Below are 21,454 nucleotides of genomic sequence, written 5' to 3'. Positions count from 1 at the left end.
CTCTTTAAACATTTTGTATATCCCTTGTCATGTTAATTCTTGATACTTCAATAGGAACAGCAGGTACAGACTTAAGAATGTCGGGGAGATGGCCCATTGGAGCTTCTATGTTAGATATTTGTTATCTGTAATGCCTCTATTGACACATGACATCATTGATCTATTCTGTACAGACACACTCAACTGTAAGGGACTGGTTTTGGGGTGTTGCTGGAGCTGGTTCTAAGTTGGGAGCTGTGGCCATGGTGGTGTTTTCAATTATACCCACTACATTAATTTGATGACCTCTGACTGCATTACTGTAAAAACCTGAAAAGCATTGTACACAATGTTTGATTGAAGAATGGATTGGAAGCTTCAGCCTAGCAGCTCATCTGCTAAGAGGTTTGGACAGATACTTGCATCATTTCTCAAAGCATAAGCACTGACTGCTGGTCTGTTTTTGGGCTCAATTCAAAGTGCTGGCACAAATGTCTGAGTATAACTATATGAGTGAATGTTTCCTTTCATTTGAGGCCTTCCTCCTCAGCATTTATTATCTTCCAATGAGGTTCTGCTTCAAATTATATCACAGGGACACCAGATTAGCCTTTATCAGAAGCATGGCTTTCTGTAGCATCCCCAATGCTATGAACTACTACTTCTGCAGACAAATAAAAACCTTGTTTCCTTTGGTTCCTGTTTTGCCATGCTTGGCGGTGTCTTATGTATACTATTTATTTTCTGTGTGTTTTTCATTCGTACAGTCCGAACTTGGTAAAGCTACCTTGAAGCTTGAATGCTAAAGTGGTCTAAAATATTTTTAGTTCAGTCTTCCTCATTCCACTAGTAAATGGGTACAAGCCCAAAAACAAGGGTTTCCCCCCCATTCCTGGATGGACAGATTGCATGTGTTTCAAAATCAAAAGCTCCCTCCTGATTGAGAGTTTGTACATTGTATCATAATGTCCATAGTGACACTTCATTATAACTGCTAGTGAGTGAAAGGAGGTACATAGGAAAGGTCTGGCCCTTGCCTCTGTAGTGACTCATTATGAGTCCTCTCGTTTTGATACAGGTGTGGGATAGCATCTGGGGATGGTCAGTGAGGCAAAGCATGGCCACATCTTTACAAGGCAGTTTTCCATGATGTACAGAAGTTCCACTCACTACCAACCATAACGAAACCTAAAAGTCAAAATGCTTGGTGGCCGTCGCAGTACTTTTGCGCAAGCGTCTGAAGACACGGTTTGTTACTCCTTTTGGTTTCCATTAAGCCTTTGACAATGTTCTATGGTGATTGATCAGTGTGGGCCTCAAGTCATATGCGTCATAACTAGGAAATTTCTCTGGCAGCTGAAATTTGGTGCTTGAGGGAGGGAGAGTAAGAGATTTTTTATGTCTTCTCTCGCCCCCTGTAACCCACCATGCAGCAATAGGAATTCTGCATTCTGAAGAGAGACCTCAAGCCCTGCCTCCATGGGAAAGTGGACGTGTGGGATCAACTTTGTATTATAAAAGCCCTTAGATTGGGTAAAAGGATATTGGTCATAGCAACAAACGGATTCCCCACCTTAAAATACTGTTAATATTTGCCTTGGTGGGGAAGTATCAATCAGTGCTTATACACTTCAAGGTTATCCAGCCAAATCTAGAATGGCAAATCCTCAGTTTGCATTTGTTGTCAGGTCCCTAGAGTTTCTGTTGGGAGTCTGTAGTTTCTTAGCATTTGTTAGATCTTTTTACAGCATGCAAGCCCAGTTCAGGTGCTTGGCTCCGTGTAAATGGATCCAAACTACAAGAAAGAAGATTCCACCTAAACATTAGGAAGAACTTCCTGACAGTAAGAGCTGTTCGACAGTGGAATTTGCTGCCAAGGAGTGTGGTGGAGTCTTCTTTGGAGGTCTTTAAGCAGAGGCTTGACAACCATATGTCAGGAGTGCTCTGATGGTGTTTCCTGCTTGGCAGGGGGTTGGACTCGATGGCCCTTGTGGTCTCTTCCAACTCTATGATTCTATGATTCTATAAAAGAGGTCACACATGATTCCATCACCCCACCGTTGCATGTTGAGAAGACCTGAAGTGAGACTCTTCCCACATTCTGTTGCTTAGTTGGTTTTGTGCAATGATCATCCGGAGTTCCCATTTTAAGTGTGTTCTGCCTATTACACAAAGACATTTCAGATCTTTTCACACAGTTCTGGTAAAACTGATGGGAACTGGGGTAGCAACCTTTCATGTTCTCAGAACACAGGCAAGGGTCTGTAGGACCTGTAGGATGCAGTAGTCATGGCAACTTCATATGATTCATCCTGTAACCATGCTGCATGTGGACTGGTCATCTGGTTGCATTTTCATGGGGCATGGCAGCCCTTCAAATGATGAAGTGTACTTGCTTGTGCTCTGAGAGATCATCAGAATAAACCCTTGGAATCCCCTGGAGATGGAAATGCCCTGATTTCCTGGAAATGCACTTTAATTTTCATATGGTTCATTTATGCTGAAGAGAACAGCTGCATCACAGGGAGATTATTGGCGGTGGGTGGGTGGGTGGGTGCGCGCGCGTGCAAACGACAAAAGCCTTCCAATGTACCAAATTCTAAAGGCAGCACTTAAGCTCATCTGCTTTTTACAAGCACAAGGTCCCAGGTTCATTCCCCAGGAAGGTTTGGGAATGTCCCTTGTCTAACCCTGCTGGTCAGTGTAGAAAACATTTAGCTAGATGGACCAAATGTTCTTACTCAATATAAGGCTACTTCCATGTTGCTTGACTCCCACAAGCAAACAAAAAGAGGCACACACAAAGCAAGAGGAGAACTGATCTCTGTGGCTGGGAAACCAATTTGCAACTATGGTCTGGGATCCAAAGAGCTAATTGAAGCACTCAGAGCAGTTGGTGGATATGAGCGATTAGATTTTAATTCTTGTTTTGCATTTTAACAGTAAACTACCATGCCGTATTGCAAAAAGCTTTTCAGATTCAGTTTATAAAGCAGTTTGCCATATTCTGTAGTGTTCAAGAAACACATGTCCACTCTCATTAATTTGATTGCCTGGTACTCCACCTTCAAATCTTGACGTTGGTTTATTCACTGGGACACTCCTTTATTGCCATCCTTTTATTCAAAATATAGATAAGCAGCTTTTTTTTTTTTTTTTTTGCTGGAGGAAGACTGGCTTGCATTCATAGAATCAGGAGTTGGAAGGGACCCCAAGAGTCACCTAGTCCAACCCCCTGGAATGCAGGAATTCAGGTTACTTTTACTCAGATTAGGCTGAAATTAATTTAGGTCTGCTGATTTCAATGGGTCTACTCAGTAAACAATTGAAAATGACAATAGTTTTTTCTATAGGAGTTTTTTTTATAGGAGTTGGCACTGGATTTTGAAATGGCTCTTTTAAATGTCTTGTTTGCACACATCACTTTTGTCCAGCCCCTGTCGCTTTTAGTCAAACAATGCAAAAACCTGCACAGCCTGTTCACCAGAAGGTTAAAATCAGGATAACGCTGGGATCACAAGGGACTTCAAAATTGGATTGCTGTTTATTCAGACAATAAATGTTGGAAATGTAAGGAGGCTGAAGGAACATTCTTTCACCTCTGGTGGACATGCCCGAGGGTGAAGGCCTTTTGGGAAATGATTTATAACGAGTTGAAAAAGGTATTTAGGTATACCTTTCATAAGAAACCAGAGGCCTTCCTCCTGGGCATTGTAGGCCAGAGAGTGTCAAAGAAAGACAGAACTTTCTTTTTATATGCAACTACAGCAGCAAGAATTCTTATAGCCAAATATTGGAAGGCACAGGAGCTACCCACGCTGGAAGAGTGGCATACGCAACTGATGGACTACATGGAATTAGCTGAAATGACTGGCAGAATCCGAGACCTGGGAGAAGAGGCAGTGGAAGAGGATTGGAAAAAATTTAAGGACTATCTACAAAAACATTATAAGTTATATGAAAGTTGAGAATTTGCTAAGTTTTGGGAAAAACATGCTTCAGTATTGAGATTTGAAAATGATTGAAATTAAGTTATGACTGTGAAAAGTTTAAATTTAGAGTATATAATTGGATGAAAGTACAAAAACATATGAAACAAGGTATTAATTTGCTGTATAATTTTCTTTTATTGTAAAGAATGCAGGGATGGAAGATCTGGGGAAGTCCAGTTGACTATGAAAAAAGATTTGGAAAAGTGAATTTTCTTTTATTTAACTTTTTCTTTTTCTCTGTAAAATCGCTTTTGTTGTGTAATTGACGATGTATCCTGACCTTGGAAAAAAAAGCAAAAAAAAAAAATATTATTAAAAAAACAAAAACAAAATTGGATTGCTGTAATGCACTCTGTGTGGGGGCTGCTAAAAGCGTTTTTTTGTTCAGGCATGTAGACGTTTTAATCTGTTTTTAGCTTAACTGTTACTGTACTTTAATCTGTTTTTAGCTTTGTCTTTTATTGACAATTTTCATGTTTGCTTTGTTCTTTGTAATAGAGGCTCTGTTTACAATCAAACAGTCTATAAATTATCTTAAATAAATGTAAATATGTAAAAAATTCCTCTCCCCCCCCCCCCCCCAAAAAATATTTTTTGGCAATTACTGCTTTTCTTTTCTTTTTAAAATATTTTTATTAGGAATTTCAACATAACAATTTATCAAAAACACATCATCCTCATCCCCCCCCCATTTTTCCCTCCCCCAAAAAGAACCCCCCCTCCTACCCCACCCCCAGACTTCCCTCAGCTCCTCTCTCTGGTTTTTCATCAGATGTTATTCTCTGCATATTATAAAATTGTAAAGAACCTTAATTTATCTATCTATATATTACCAAGAAAAAGTTTGTGACCGTTTATTCAAAACCTGCCAAGGAGTCCAGTTCATTTTGTTGTTTATTTAAGTACTTTGTAAAAGGTTCCCATTCTTCTTTAAAGTCTAATTGTTACTGCTTTTTAACTCTCTTCGATATTTTCTAAGTTCTCTGTTTTGAGCCACTTGCTGTTTCCAGGTTTTATCTCTTCCCATTTCTCCTCTTGCGTGTGAACACTCTAATATAGAGCCCTTGAATTGTGATGTCACAGATACCTTTATAACTCTGGTGCAAACCAACAGCAGTACTCAGGTTATGTCCAAAAGAAGATGGAAATCCTAGCTCGCAGTAGGGGCGCAAGTAGAATGAGCGGACAGTTTGGGGTAAATCCTATACACTCATCTTTGGATTTATTTGTTTGTTCTTTTATTTGAAGTATTTGTACCCTATCCTCGTTCAGTGGTCTCTATGTGCCACACAATAACCCCAAGAATAAAAATCAAATATAATAAAATTAATTACAAATCACAAATAAGAGAGCCTGGAACAGCAGAAATAAAATATCACAATGCACTTAGAATTGTAGAGTTGGAAGGGACCCTGAGGACAGTTTAGTACAGCCCTCTGCAATCCTGCCCACAATCGCCCCTGGGCAGCCTTGAACCACCAACCTAGTTAACATCCAGACATACTGACCCATTATGCCACAGCCCGGCCTTCCCCCAAAGCCTGGCTTTTAATAATCATAAAATCATCAAATTGTATGACCCATGGGTCATCTAGTCCAAGCCTCTGCAATGCAAAGAACCGCAACTAAAGCATCCATGATAGATGGTTATTCAGCATCTATAATACCTCCAAGAAAGGAGAAATAATAATCCTACATTTAAAATTGCATAATTAAGCGACAGCAAATATTTTGAAACAACGGACGTAAGCAAAATAAATAACTGCAAAAGCAAGTCATGTGCAAAGCAACAAAATCCATTAAAATTCAAGATGAGCATGTGGCAGAATTGCAGTATAGAGCTAGAATATCTCTACAAAAATCCCATATATAATACACTGATCAAAATCATTCACGAACACATTCTCACAACACAAAAGTTTTGGGCCATATCCTCTTCCCCTAACCAGGGCCGGTGCAGCCATTTGGCAGGATGAGGCTGCTGCTTCAGGTGGCAGAAGCCCCCAGTGCACCACCCCACCAGCCCGGCCATCTATTTCAGGCCAGATCTCACAGATCACAAGAACTTAACCTGCGATCCTCTGCATGCAAGGCATGCCCTCTACTTTCTTTTCATGTGTCTCGCATGCATACCTGAACTATCAGCTCTTCTAAGCACCCCTTCCTAGGTGTGTGAACTTGCTTCTCTTAATGTGAAAGTCACACCTTCTATTTTTAAAAATGATTTTTTTTAGTAAGGCTTGGAGAAAAACAAAAACAAAGGAAAAGCAATACACAATATACTTCAATATCAAATACCAAGCATTTTTTAACATTAAAAACTAAAAGAGAGAAAGTAAAAGAAAGAGAAGAAAATACAAGAAAATACTTCCGATTCTTCGTTTCATCAGCTTTATAGACTTAAGCAACACCCTTGTTCCAGAATAGTTACCAACTCTTCTGCTTTCCATAAACCAACCTTTTTTCAGTCTTCAAACCCAGATATCACAAGTTTGTTTTCCTTTCTGTGCAAAAAATCCTTAATAAATCATTAATAAATGTCAACCATGGTTTTTCTCTACTTAAACATGTCAACTTCTCCATCTCAGCCAAATCCATTAATTTCAATAACCATTCTTCCATAGTGCTTTTTTTCTAAAAAAAATTAATGTTTTCCTGCTCATATTGAAACACTGCCCCTCAATGAGGCCAAACTTAGATTCACAAAATGTTTAGGGGTATGTGTACCCCTACGTACCCCCCCCCCCGAAAAAAGCACTCTCCATAGTAGATAATAGTGAGTCCTTCCATCTTTGTGGATATGGCAATCTTGCCGCTGTGTTCATATATTGAAATAATATTCCACAATCATTTTCTGTTTTTATATTCATTAGTCCCAGCAGGAAGAGTTCTGGCTCCAGTTGAATATTAACCTTCAAAATCTTCTGTATCAATGTGCGTATTGGTATCCAAATTTTTTTTTAAGCTTTTTTACACATCCATGAAAGTCACATATACCATATAGCTTAACCACACCATGAGAGACATGCAGGCACATACTGCCCATGTCTCCACTAGTGCCATAATTTTGGGTACACCTCGCTTTGGTTTCTCTTCCTTCCATTAATGGTTCTTGTTTGGAAAGCAACACTATCTATGCACATGGTTGGGACCCCTTGGATCAGGATGTATGTATTTTATTTTTGTGCTTTGTAGCATATATGAAGATTTAGGGTTTTGTCTGTGTTCGTATGTAGGCAACATATATACAGTACGTACATCTATGACCAATGGACAAATGTAAAAAGTTGCACATAAAATCTGGATTTCTTTGAAGGTTGCTGACAAAGACAAGGATAAAGAAGTTGATTTTGGAAGAGATGCGTGGTGGAGGGAATCCCTTAGGGTATGTATAATGTTCATTTAATTGTGCTTAGCTGTGTGTCACCAAGGTGGAAACCGAAACACTGCGTGACCTGACATGATTGTGCAGAGTTTTAGAAGGCGCTGTGCATTTTTCCAGCAATTGCAAGCCCCAGTTCTTAACCGGAGCAGAATTCTGGAATATAGTCATTTACCGTGAGCCTTCCGATGTGGAAATCTGATGTGGAAAAGGGCACTCCATCCTTTGCGTAACGCACATGGGAACAATGCTAATATAAAGTATGCCCCCTTCAAACAACCACCCCCCGTGTAAGAATATTTCGCACGAATTGACTTGGTTCATGTGCATCATTATCTTGTATACTTTGGAAGCGAATTTCAACCTTGTTTTTTTTTACCCCTTCGGCCACTTCAGTCTGTGGAACTGCCACTCTTCCCGGGGCTGCGTAATATTTGCTCTGCATTTCTGAGAAATTGACCTTTTAGCGTGGCGGCACCTATTCTTCAGAACTCCCTGCCTATTTATATTAGACAGGTTCCCTTCTTTTGAGCCCCTGTATAAAAATAAGCATTTTTGTTTAGGAAAGTATTTCAGACATGTAGAATGTTGGCATGCATCTTAATTTTTTTTTAAGCTTTTTGTGAGTTTAAATTATTTTTAAAATATTTTGATTTGTTGACTGTTTTTTAATCAATAATGATATTTATTTGTTTTGTAAACTGCTTCGAATGTTTTTTTTTAATTAAAAAAAAAAAAACCCCATCAAGCAGTAAATACATTTTATCAAATAGACAACTTTTTACACTACAAAGTACAACCAGAGCCCTTATTTTATGTAGGGTGAGGGGTGGGGAGTCCATGATGGAGCAAACCACCACTTTTTAAATCCTGCCAGCCTTACAACAACCAGGGTGGAAGGTGTAGGAAGGGTGGGAAGAAAGAGAGGAAGAGAGAGATTTTACTTCCCCTCATCCTCATTTTTGAAATTTCCCCTTTTATCAGTTTCAACTGGAGGAGGAATAACACTGTATGCAATACACTCTCACATCCTCACCACACATTTAAAGCACATTGCTTCCTCCGAAGGAGGAAAGAGCTGTGTATGCTACACTAACTGTCCTCCCCCCGCCCCACCAACAAGTGGAAAATGCTGTCCCTTCATCAGTGCTGTGGTAAGAGTCAACTGCCATCCCAGTTGGCTTCTGCACATGGAAAAGGAGCGGAGGCCATCTTGTCTTTTACCTCAGGCAGCAAAAAGGCTGGCCCTGCCTGGTTCAGACAGTGTGGTATTAAAATAGAGATGCAGACAAGACATTACTGTAACCGAAGCCAACTGATTTTAATGCGTTTACTCTAACACTGGAACTCCCCTAAAGGTTTTTGGCTGGCATCTTTTAACGGTTAATAACAAAATAAAACAAAACTGCTATTTCACCACAAGGAGAGTATGTGTTTATGCTTTAAAGAACACCATTTAGAGGGGAAGAGAGGAATGTACACTTGAATGCCGTTCCTTGTCTGCTGCATTGAGCTTCTTAGAGGAAAGGGAGGATAAAACCTACAACCTAGAGCAAATAAGTACGACAAATCCCGAAATCCTCAAGTTAATTGCTAGCTGTGGGTCAGATTTCAAGTTTCTTTCCTTCAGCCCACCCCAATACCAGGCTGCTACCCAGTCCGGGATTTTCTCGAGGATGCTCAGCTGAACCCAGTGAAGCGGACGTACAATTTTAAAGGGGAAGGCCGGAAGAGGATCTCCATCTTCCAACAGATGACTGACATGACCCTACCAAGCAGCTTCAAATACATCCCTCCTTCGTTTGTGGAGCTGGCTGAGAAAAAGCGCGTGACATATTCCTTCAGGAGCGTCTCGAGGGAGGCGCCCACGACTGCCTCCTATAGAGATAAGGTAAAAGTAAAGAAATGGGCCCGTTCATTAAAAAAAATATTGGGGGGGGGGCATTCATTTTAATAACTAAGGAGGGGGGAAACCCAGCCAGATGGGTGGGGTATAATAATTATAATTATAATTATTATAATAATTATAGTGGAATCTCAGTTTTTGAGCGTCTTGGAAGCCAAATGTTTCGGAAGCTGAACACCAAAAACCCGCAAGTAATTGCTTCCATTTTCGAATGCACCTCAGAAGTCAAACGGTTTCCACTGCGTGTTTTTCTTTTTTCCTCAATGGATTTTGCCAGCTGCCCATTGCTCATTGGTTTTCAAACATTTCGGAAGTCGAACGGTCTTCCGGAACAGATTACGTTCAAAAACTGAGGTTCCACTGTATTATTATTACTCAGCTTTAAAGGTTAAATGTCTAGCTTTGCAAATTTAGATAATGTCGCTATAGAAATACACTGCATTTCATCACCGTGCCCAAGTTCCCTGGGTGCCTGCTCAGTCTGTTATCCGAATGCTGTTGATGGACAACTTCAGAACCCCTGCTCTCTCGCTCTCTTTTTTGGGGGGAGGGGGGTCTCCTGGTATGCCCCGCAAAGGACCTGAAGGTCCATGAATAATCACAGTTTTAGAGGTCAGATTATTATTAAAGAAGTCAGATTATCCTCCACCAGGGCCAGGGCTTTCGCAGTGATGGCTCCAATCTGGTGTAATGCTCTGTCCCATGAGACCAGGGCCCTGCAGGATTTATCTTCCTTCCGCAGGGCCTGTGAAACAGAGCTATTCCGCCTGGCTTTCAATTTGAACTTAGCTTGATCTTTTATTCCCCTTCCTTCCCTCTCCCTCCCCTTTTTATGAAGATTACCCGCTCTGGGATCCCACAGCTAATTCTCCCCTGGCCTCCTCGCTGGCCCAAATAGGACTAATTTAGCCAGCTAGCCCAGGTGATCATCTAATGTTTATTGGATGGATTTCCCCCTGTCAGGGAACTGCCATCGGAAGGAAGGGAAGTGAAAGGGCTCACACAGGTTGGGAGAGACTCAGCAGCTGAAGAGGGAACCAGTAGGGGGAGAGGAGCTGAGCTGAGGGAAAGGGAGCTGGAGGGATGGCTCAGAGACACTTCCAGCGAAAACAGTGGGGAGGTTTCAGGACCTCCTGTAGGGACACCCACTCCTCGCCGGAAACTGTCACGCAGAGAGTCCAGAAGACGTGTTTCCGTTAAGGAGCTTTTATGTTGGAAGCGATTCCGAAAGCAACCACTGTCGGAATCTGCCAGCGACTGACGGAGCCATGTTTAAGGGGCTCCGTTACAGACAGAGGTTTGCAAACTTGACCAAACTCTGAGGGACTAGGATTTTACACACAAGCAGCTCATCGTCCCATCACAGCATTCCGACAGTCTTCGTGAGCAGCTTGTGCAGGAGAAGGCATCATGAGCAACCCAGCCGGAACCGGAGAAGCAGGAGCTGGAGCGGGTCCAAGCCTGGAAGAAAGGTACCGGGTGTTGGAGGTCCAGCTAGCGCTGCAGACGGCGAGGCTCGAGGAGAGGAGGGCTCAGGATGCAGACAAAAAGGGGAAAGACACCCAGCTCGTCAGAAAGGTACCAGGATTGGTGCAGAAGTTTGGGGGGGAGCCCAAAGACTATCATGGCTTTCGGACAGAGATGCAATATGCCCTCAATCTGCAGTTTGATGAATTCCCTGACGAGGAATCACGAGTGGCTTTCGTGATTGGGCATCTTGAAAAGGGGGCGAGAGACTGGGTTAGACCCCTGATGGCAGCGAATAGTGACGTCCTAAAGGACACGATGAAGTTCTTTCGCGCCATGGATCTGATGTTTTCCAGCGATATTGAACAGGGAGTGGTCCGCAGACAGTTAATGGCTTGCAAACAGGGGAGCCGATCTGTCCGTGAGTACTGGACTGAGTTCACCATGTTGATCCATAAATTGGGGTGGGATCTATCGGCGGAACCCATTCAAATGCTCTTTGAAGAAGGGCTTTCTTCGGCTGTGAAAGACGAACTTTCCCGGGCGCCCAGGGCGGAGTCTATGGACCAGCTGACCAAATCAGCGCTGACCATAGGAGCGCGCCAGGAGGCGAGAGCATTGGAGAGGCGGGAAGGGAAGGGGGAACGTTGGAAGGAGTTCCGCATTCCAGACATTCCAGAGCCAACTTTCCCGCCGGCAGAGCCGATGGAAATCGGAACAGCGCGCGCGCGCGCAGTTTCAAAGCCCAGTGAGGGGGGAAAGAAGGAGGGAAAAGGCGCCCGGAAATGCTATCTCTGCCAACAGCCAGGTCACTTTGCCAGAGTCTGCCCCCAGAGGAAGGAATGGCAAGGGATGGTAGGAGCTGTGGAGGGAAGAGAGGAAGAAATACCGAAGCAAGTAAAAGCCAACGCCTGGCTGCCACCGTCGGGGCACAGCAGCCAGGCCAAAGAGCAGTGAAAGTGCCCACGCCAGAACCTCCTAAACCCGCCCTAGTGATAGAAGTGGCGCTAGAGCTGCCAAACGGACACCCTCTAAAGATAAAGGCGCTGTTGGACTCAGGCAGCTCCTGCAATTTCATGAGCAAAGAGTTTGCAGCTGAACACCAGATACAGACGATCCCTTTAAGCAACCCCCTGCAGGTGACCACGATCGATGGCAGGGAGCTGTTGGGAGGAGAAGTCAGCTTGCAGACCGTCCCAATGATAATGAAGGTGGCAAGGCACACCGAACTGATAGCGTTTAATGTGGCCACCTTGGGAGGAGCTCCCATTATATTGGGGATGAGCTGGCTAGCGTTACATGATCCGCTGGTGGGCTGGCATCAGAGAGTGGTTTCTTTTGGTTCAGCACATTGCTTAGAACACTGCAAAGAGGGAAAGGGTTTGGCAGGGGCCCAAGCCACCCTAGCAGGGACTGAAGTAACGGAGAACGTGAAGGTACCACGACAATACGCAGATCTCCGCGACGTCTTCAGCGAAAGGGAAGCTGACCAACTACCCCCGCATAGACCCTTTGACTGTCAAATCAATTTACTCCCTGGGGCACAGCTCCCTGTAGGCAAGCTGTACGCCATGTCAGACAGAGAGATGCAGGAGCTAAGAGAGTTCATTGACAAGAACCTGAAGAGAGGGTTCATCAGAGAGTCCAGGGCGGTGGGGGGCAGCCCAGTGTTTTTTGTGGATAAAAAAAACACGAACAAGCCGAGGCTTGTGTGTGACTTCAGGGCCTTAAATGCAGTGTCAGAACCAGTGGCTTTCCCTATGCCCAGGATTGACGACATTTTGACAAGGGTCAGGAAGGGAAAGATTTTTACTAAACTGGACCTAAGGGGGGCGTACAACCTGATACGAATAAGGAAGGGGGATGAATGGAAAACCACCATGTTCACCCCTTTGGGGGCATTTGAATATTTAGTTATGCCCTTCGGCCTACAAGGAGGCTCCGCGTGCTTTCAATCGTTTATGAACCACGTCCTGGGGCCTTTGCTTTACAAGAATTGTGTGGCCTTCTTAGACGACGTGTTGGTGTATTCTGAGAATGAGGAGCAGCATGTGAGAGACGTCAGAGAAGTGTTGAGCAGGCTGCAAGCCAACCAGCTGTGGGTGAAACTGGAGAAGTGTCAGTTTCATACCAAGGAGGTGGAATTCCTGGGGTATCGCCTGTCAGACAAGGGATTGGCCATGGATCCCGGCAAGGTCCAGGCGGTGCTGGAATGGAAAACACCCAAAACAAGGAAGGATGTGCAGAGGTTCCTAGGATTTGGGAACTTCTATCGTAAGTTCATCCGAAACTTTGCCCACCTGACGGCGCCCATTACGGACTGTCTCAGCAGTAAGAAGAAGTTCGTTTGGACTGAGGAGGCGGAGCGAGCATTTGAGGAACTAAAAAGGGCCTTCGCCTCGGAACAACAACTCCTGCATGTGGATTTACAAAAACCGATGAGAGTGGAAACTGACGCATCAGACAGAGCTATTGGGGCGGTGCTTCTGCAGCCAGGGAAGGAGGAGTCAGAGTGGAGACCGTGTGCCTTTTTTTCGCGAAAGCTGAACAAATCCGAGAGGAACTACACGGTGTATGACCGAGAACTACTAGCCATTCATGAGGCGTTCCGGAGATGGAGGCACCTGCTAATTGGCGCACAACATAAGGTGCAAGTGTGCACTGACCACAAGAACCTAGAGTATTGGAGGACGGCACGAGTGCTCAACCAACGGCAAGTGAGATGGGCCCAGGAGTTCTCCAAATTTAACTTTGAGATTTGTTACGTGCCAGGCCCAGAGAACATTAGGGCGGACGCTCTCTCACGCAAACCTGAATATTTGGAGGGGGAGGGAGCACCCGAAGAGAGACATGTCATTCCAGAGGACCGCTGGGTGTGTGGGGGGGCATTGGTGGGACAAAGAGAACTGGTAGAGGAAACAGAGAATGATGAATACGCCCAGAATAAGCTCAGAGGTCTTAGGGGTGAGGGAGAGGAACCAGGGGGTTTCGAGGAAAGAAATGGAGCTTTGTATTACAAAGGGGCACTGTATATCCCTGAAGGAGACTTAAGGGGGAGGGTACTCAAGCAGTTGCACGACAGCCCCACGGCGGGGCATTTTGGACAACACAAAACCATGTGGTTGGTCACCAGGGAATTTTGGTGGCCTAAGGTGAGGGAAGATGTACGGGAGTATGTAAGAGGGTGTGAGCAATGCCAGCGAGCCAAAGGGGAGAGGCGGGCACCGGCGGGGCTATTAGAACCCTTACCAACCCCAGAACGACCTTGGGAGGCAGTGTCGATAGATTTTATGACTGATCTGCCGAAGTCCAAGGGGAAAACAGCCATCATGGTGGTGGTAGACCTACTAACAAAGATGTGCCACTTTGTAGCCTGCTCGCATGCAGTCACGGCGGAAGAGACAGCGAAGTTATTTGTAGAACACATTTTTAGGTTGCACGGGGTGCCATTGAGGGTGGTCTCAGACCGAGGAAAACAATTTACTTCCAGGTTCTGGAGGAAGCTCATGAGCTTACTGCAGGTGGAGGTCAACTTTTCGACTGCCCGGCACCCTGAAACCAACGGGCAGGCGGAAAGAGCAAACGGGGTCCTCCAGCAATACCTGAGGTGTTATGTCAATGACAGAGAGAATGACTGGGTAGAAAAGTTGGCGCTGGCGGAATTTGCCTACAACAATGCCGAGAATGTGTCCACAGGGATGAGCCCCTTCTTGGCTAATTATGGGTGTCATCCCAGGGCTTTCCCAGGGGGAGAAGGGGAGAGATGGGGTGTCCCGGCAGCCGAGCATTTTGTAGAAGAAATGGAAGCAATCCATCGTCAGCTCCAACTCAACTTAGAAAGGGCGAAGGAAGAATACAAGAGGCAGGCAGACAAGAACCGAAGGGAAGGTGAAACCATAAGGGTGGGAGATAGGGTGTGGCTGTCAACCCAAGGGTTGCCGTTCAAAGGAGGTTGTAAGAAATTAAGACCCAGGAGATTGGGTCCCTTTGAGGTCATTCAACAGGTCAACCCAGTGGCTTTCAGGCTCCGGTTACCCAACCACATGAAACTGCACCCAGTATTTCACAGGTCGTTACTGTCACCGTATGAGGGGGGACGAGAAGGGATGGCCACTCGGGGACCAGTCATAGAAGAAAGGGAATGCAGCAGCCATGTGGCAGAAATCCTCGACGCCAGATGGAAGGGGGATCAGGTGGAGTATTTGGTAGCGTGGGAAGGAGAACCGGAGTCAGAAAACACTTGGGTAATGGCAGAAGATATCAATGACGAGGTATTGATAGAAACGTTCCATCAAAGGTTCCCAAGGAAACCTCAGCCTGTGGAGAGGTTCCGGAGGGAATACTTTGGGACCACCGATGAGGAGGAGGAGTTGGAAGGATTCTCGGAATCGGAAGGGGAAGGGGAGATGGACTCTGAGGAGGAGGAGTACTTCGAGACCAGGAACCGCAACAGGTGGAGAGAAGTGTTCGGGACATCGGAAGATGAAGGAAGTTCATTCCGGGGTTTTGCCTCCTCACCGCCCGTAGAGGAGGGGGCGAGAGGGGATGAAGGGGGCCCTGGAGGGGAGGTGGATGTCAGGGAACTGCCATCGGAAGGAAGGGAAGTGAAAGGGCTCACACAGGTTGGGAGAGACTCAGCAGCTGAAGAGGGAACCAGTAGGGGGAGAGGAGCTGAGCTGAGGGAAAGGGAGCTGGAGGGATGGCTCAGAGACACTTCCAGCGAAAACAGTGGGGAGGTTTCAGGACCTCCTGTAGGGACACCCACTCCTCGCCGGAAACTGTCACGCAGAGAGTCCAGAAGACGTGTTTCCGTTAAGGAGCTTTTATGTTGGAAGCGATTCCGAAAGCAACCACTGTCGGAATCTGCCAGCGACTGACGGAGCCATGTTTAAGGGGCTCCGTTACAGACAGAGGTTTGCAAACTTGACCAAACTCTGAGGGACTAGGATTTTACACACAAGCAGCTCATCGTCCCATCACACCCCCCTAAATTGATTTTTGAATTCTGAATTTATTGTTATTCATGTTTTATGCTGTATTTTATGCTGTTTTTTGTTGCATCAATTAAGTGTTTTAAATTTGTTGTTAGCCACCCTGAGCCTGGTTTTCTGAACCGGGAAGGGTGGGGTGTAAATAAAAATGTATGTATGTATGTATGTATGTATGTAAATTGGGCTGGGACTGGACAGTGCTTCAGATAGAAGCCTTCCTCAAAGAGAGGACTGTTCTCTGATAGAGGACAGTCTTCTATGTGAAGGCCTATCAAGCAGACAGGGGCGCCAACCAGAAGGAGTTTCCGCCCCCTCAGTATTTGTGTGTAGGGGGCTAAGTCCCCTCCCTCAATATTGAGAGGGCTGCCATCCCCCGCAGCCTGCCACCGCCGGGTGAGCATTTGTGTGCGCAGAAGGGTGCATGACGTCATTGTGTGTGATGTCACACGTGCGTGTGATGTCATGTGGGGAGAAAGTCGGCACCCCTGCAAGCAGAACACATGACCCCACCACATGAACCTGCCCAATAATCAAGCTCTGCGAGGAGAGAAGAAGCAGGGCCTTCTGGATTGTGGCACCTTCTCTCAGAAATCATCTGAAGGCAACCCTCTTCTCAGCTTTCAGAACAAAGATAATGTTATAATTTGAACGTTGACTTGTGAGCTGCTGAAACTTTATTTGCTACTATTTTATAATCCGTAGAGAAAGCTTTACCCTGTCAGATTTGTTAGCTGCCTCCTGAATCTTTGTGATGAGGAATTGGGGAAACAACTATTTTAAATAGTATATAATAAAATAAAACTTGGGTTACTGACATTTGTATTGTGTACACTTGATTCCCCACAGGATATAAACACTGACCCCGGGCAGTACGATCTTTTCCCTCCTCCTGTGCCCACTTTTCCAACCAAGTGAGTACACAGTCTTTGCTAATCTCGCTTCTCCCTCCCGCTCCTCCCCCACCCTGTACAGATTATTTTTGCCTGCTTTATTTTAAAGCCTTCATTTTGCCTCATTTCCAAGCGGCGGCAAATCCCATGGCTGAGGACAAAGGGCGATTCATGCCACCAACTCAGATAGACTCCTGCTGATTTCAATAAGCAGGCTTCAATTAAAAAGATGGTTTGTTTTCAAGAAAGCACCTCGCTTTGAGGGCTGACCTCCATTTGCACTAAGAGCATGGGGCATGGTGGGGGCGGGCGGGCTGTATGCTTCTGAAGACCAGTTGCTGAAAACCAAAGGAGGGAAGAGGGCTTGGGTCCTGCTTCTGGGCATCTGATTGGCCACTGTGAAAACAGGATGCTGAACTACATCAGGGGTCAGCAAACCTTTTCAGCAGGGGGCCGGTCCACTGTCCCTCAGACCTTGTGAGAGGCTGGATTATATATTTTTTTGGGGGGGGGGGATGAACGAATTCCTATGCCCCACAAATAACCCAGAGATGCATTTTAAATAAAATGACACATTCTACTCATGTGAAAACACCAGGCAGGCCCCACAAATAACCCAGAGATGCATTTTAAATAAAAGGACACATTCTACTCATGTAAAAACATGCTGATTCCCAGACCATCCGCGGGTCGGATTGAGAAGGCGATTGGGCTGCATCCGGCCCCCGGGCCTTAGTTTGCCTACCCATGAACTAGATTGACCTCTGGACTGGTCTGCTAGGATCTTCTTAAGTTCTTGTCCAAAGAATCAGACACTAGTGCATTATTTTTATTTGAATTTATTAGTTTGCTTGTTAGTTGCTACACACACAAACAAAATCTCCAAATGACCAAGGCTGTGTACATGCCGTGCATTCAAAGCAACCCCTACCCCTGCAATTCCTAGGAACTGTAGTTTGGGGAAGGGTGCAAAGGCACAATTAAATAAGCAAAACACCTAAACCCACGGTCCAATTAAAACAACACAATTGAAATAGGTGTGTTTCCTGCACATTCTTTAAGCTTTGCATAATGTCTGATAAGTTGCATGCTGACTTTTGATCAGATACATTTCTAAGCTAAAAGGAAAATGGGACTGGGGACCGTTTCTGAAGTTGAGGACTTCTCAAAAGAACTTAAAACACATTCTCTCTCCCCCCCCCCCCAATGCAGGAATTATATGTTTCGATCTGCAGTTCAACGGCTTAACACTTTTGGTCCGGTAAGTACTCTGCTGATTGAGGACTTGTTAGGTTTGCAAAGAAGAAGAAAGTAAATGCACACTTACAAATAGATGCTAATATGTAAGATTCACACCTGCTAATGAAGCAAGGAAGCCAAGGCATTTCATCATGGACCTGAATATTCCCTGGAAATTGTGATTGGCTGTGAGTGCTGGGAATTCTAGTTGTAATCCCAACTCTCCCTCAGAAAGCTACACTTCTCACCCTTCCTTGGTTAGGAGCTGTGACGGTTAAACAGACTTGAAACTAGATTAAATTTATAGTGTAAATTTGGGATGGCGCTGTGGGTTAAACCACAGAGCCTAGGGCTTGCCAATCAGAAGGTCGGCGGTTCGAATCCCCGCAATGTGGTGAGCTCCCGTTCTTCGATCCCTGCTCCTGCCAACCTAGCAGTTCGAAAGCACATCAAAGTGCAAGTAGATAAATAGGTACCACTCCAGCAGGAAGGTAAATGGTGTTTCCTTGCGCTCCTCTGGTTCACCAGAAGCCCCTTAGTCATGCTGGCCACATGAACCGGAAGCTGTACATCGGCTCCCTCAGCCAGTAAAGTGAGATGAGCGCCGCAACCCCAGAGTCATCCACGACTGGACCTAATGGTCAGGGGTCCCTTTACCTTTACCTAAACTTTTTGGGGGCTTGAGCCTTATTGAGCCAGGGTCAACCCTCTGGAGGCTTCGTGCCAAAGTGGGCTAAAATGTAAAAGGGAGTGTGGCCAATTTATTATTATTTTTATTATAAAATATACTTTTTGGGAGGAGGGCATACACTGTAGACTTTCTGAAATGATTCCTAAGGCTGAAATCCTGTACACACTTACCTTGGAGTAAGTTCCATTAAATTTAACAGAACTTCCTTTTGAGTAGACAGGGTTAGAAATGCAGAATTTCTGCACTGGAAAAAAAACCCCACATGTTGTTTAATTATTGTATTTCAATCGCATAAGGTGCGAAGGGGTGGGGGTGTTATCCAACATGGCAACTTGGTGCCCGCTTACATCTGTTGATGGCTCCAGGAACAGCTTTCTTCACTAAGGTAGCAGGGTACAGAATCTCACCGTGGGCCTTGCATGGATGAAGTGTGACATAAGGGGGAAAGGGAGTGGTGAGCTTGGGAGCATGAGTCATGATGATTCACATGCATGCATTCCTGGTGCCCTTTGAGTCACAAATGAGCCAGCTCCCATGTTATCACTCTGCACCCATAAAGAGATGTTCCCATGGGACTTGCAGGCAGCCTTCCTTGCACAATGGAGGATGGGTCTGTTGCAAAGAGGCTGCTGCTGCTGCTGCTGCTGCTGCCACGTTAGGAATTTTGAGCCTGAGCAAAGTTTGCCAAGTGGTAGTAACTTCGCATGCTGAGCACATAACCACTTGGTAAGAGGACTACCCTTTCCTGTCTTGGTCTGAAAATCCAGGCGAAATATTGAGATTCTACTCACTGCTTGGCTAGACCATACTGATAACGTGGGTGGCGCTGTGGTCTAAACCACTGAGCCTCTTGGGCTTGCTGATCAAAAGGTTGGCGGTTCAAATTATTATGACCGGGTGAGCTCCCGTTCCTCTGTCCCAGCTCCTGCCAACCTAGCAGTTTGAAAGCACGCCAGTGCAAGTAGATAAATAAGTACCACTGCGGCGGGAAGGTAAATGGCATTTCCATGCACTCTGGTTTCTGTCACGGTGTTCCATTGCAGCAGAAGCGATTTAGTCATGCTGGCCACATGACCCGGAAAGCTGTCTGCAGACAAATGCCGGCTCCTTCGGCCTGAAAGCGAGATGAGTGCTGCAACCCCAGAGTCGCCTTTGACTGGACTTAACTGTCCAGGGGTCCTTTACCTTACCTTTACTGATGACCAGCTTTACCTAGTCATTGAGATGCATGCTGTGATAATCATGGCAAGGAGTTGTCTATAGTCAACTCATTTTTAGACTCTGTTATGGGACAACCTGAACATTCAAGGGAGATGTGTGGTCAGAAACGAGCTTTTGAAAACCTAACCCAGATGTCTGGGCAGCTATGAGCATGTGAAGAATGCCTAACAGGAACCTAAAGTTTATAGCACTAGAGTTCAAGAAACACTTTCCGCACAGTCGCTTGACCACAACTCAGCATGTCTTTAAATAGAGTTACGGCTGGCATTGTTGGACTGAATATTGTTACTGCTTTGCTGCCAATGCAGAAATAAAAGTTTGGGCTCCTAGTATTTATACTAGGCCTCGTGAAGTCAGAGGCTTCATACTGCCCGCCAAGAGCAAACACTGATGTTCTACGCTCCTATTCTCTTCTGCATTGTAAAGTAATTTGAGGACAGGGTGTCCCTCATGTAGGCTAATTTACTAAACCAGGCCCAATCCCAGTTCAAGCATTGCTCTCTTAAGGACCTGCTCTCCTAAGGGCTGTCTGTTCCCTTATATTGCCATACCCTCCAACATTTCTCTGATGAAAACAGGGACTTCCTAAAGAAAACTGGGACATTCCAGGAACCTGTACAGCTTCTATAAATCTGGGGACTGTACCTGGAAAACAGGGACACTTGGAGGGTCTGTATTTCTTCAGGGAAAGATCTCCTTTCCTATGGGCTCAGATGCACAGCTCGTTTCCACAAGAGGCTATGCATTCAGTATCATGAGCCCAATGTTGTGGAACTCGCTCCCAGTTGATATTCGACAGACTCTCTCCATGTAAAACTTTTCAAAGAACTTTCAGGCGGCATATTAAGGAAGTTTTCTGTTGTTACGATTCATTTTAATTGATCTTATCCATTGTGTGCGTTTAAATTTTTTTGTGTGTACACTGCTTAGAAGCTTCAGAAATTAAGAGGTTCATAAATAGCTTAAATAAATAAAACCAGACCATCACAGAGTCCGTATATTGGGTAGCCTGTGCTGGCAAACACCAAATACTTGTTACATCCCCACAAAATAATGCTGGAAGAATGCTGGAGAGGGAACAACAAGAGAATCCCTATTAGAAGTTCTGGCCTTCAGAAGAACTTGTGCATTCCACTTGCAAGGTCTGTACGGTCACACCTTTCCCATTTGATGGATGTGTTGACTGTGATTGTCCAGATATAGTCAGGAAGAACAAGCGCACGTCCATTATTGATGCATCTGTGCCTTCGGTTAATAAAAACCCAGAATTCAGGAGCTGAGGCTGCGAGGAAGTATCAAAATCTTGTCATCAATATTAAGCAAGTGTATCAGCTGGAGAGCGTATGAGTCACCCCATCATAATCTTGATAAATGGCTTGATCCCGAAAGCGTTGAAAAGGTAGCGTCGACCGTATGAAACTCCCCAAAAGATGAATCAGTCATGTCCTCGAAGCTGTCACTTGAACACCGGCAGAAATATCCAGAAGACCTTGAACATCGCCGATGCCGGAGCCTATGTGTGTTTTTCATGCCTCCCCCACAAAACATTCTTGCACCCGAATGTAGAATTTGTACCAAGGGGACATCTATGTCATGTTCTGTGAGGCAGATATTATTGTATAAACCGCTTTGGAAAAGTACCGTTGGAAAAGTGGAGTGCAAATATTAAATCAAAAGTAAACTCAACATTCAAATT

General features: G+C 45.0%; 1 protein-coding gene across 3 annotated transcripts in view; it reads left to right on the top strand.

The window, feature by feature from the left end:
* Positions 1-987: 987 nt before the first annotated feature.
* The window catches only part of STPG4 (sperm-tail PG-rich repeat containing 4), a 32,955-nt gene continuing 12,488 nt past the window's right edge, over positions 988-21,454 (top strand). For 2 of the 3 annotated variants that reach the window (XM_080998203.1, XM_080998201.1), the window contains exons 1-5: positions 5,041-5,166; positions 7,288-7,356; positions 8,984-9,244; positions 16,564-16,628; positions 17,820-17,868. In XM_080998203.1, the coding sequence (XP_080854329.1) occupies positions 5,113-5,166; positions 7,288-7,356; positions 8,984-9,244; positions 16,564-16,628; positions 17,820-17,868 (498 nt within the window). In that variant the 5' untranslated portion in view covers positions 5,041-5,112. Of the gene's footprint in view, positions 1,228-5,040; positions 5,167-7,287; positions 7,357-8,983; positions 9,245-16,563; positions 16,629-17,819; positions 17,869-21,454 lie in introns of those variants that run through there. The other variant, XM_080998202.1, reaches the window with a different exon arrangement.

This window comes from Podarcis pityusensis (assembly GCF_964106645.2).
Source record: "Podarcis pityusensis genome assembly, chromosome: 3".
Lineage (NCBI taxonomy): Eukaryota > Metazoa > Chordata > Lepidosauria > Squamata > Lacertidae > Podarcis > Podarcis pityusensis.
Note: the sequence above shows the minus strand (reverse complement) of the source record. Positions and strands in the feature narration are given on the sequence as shown.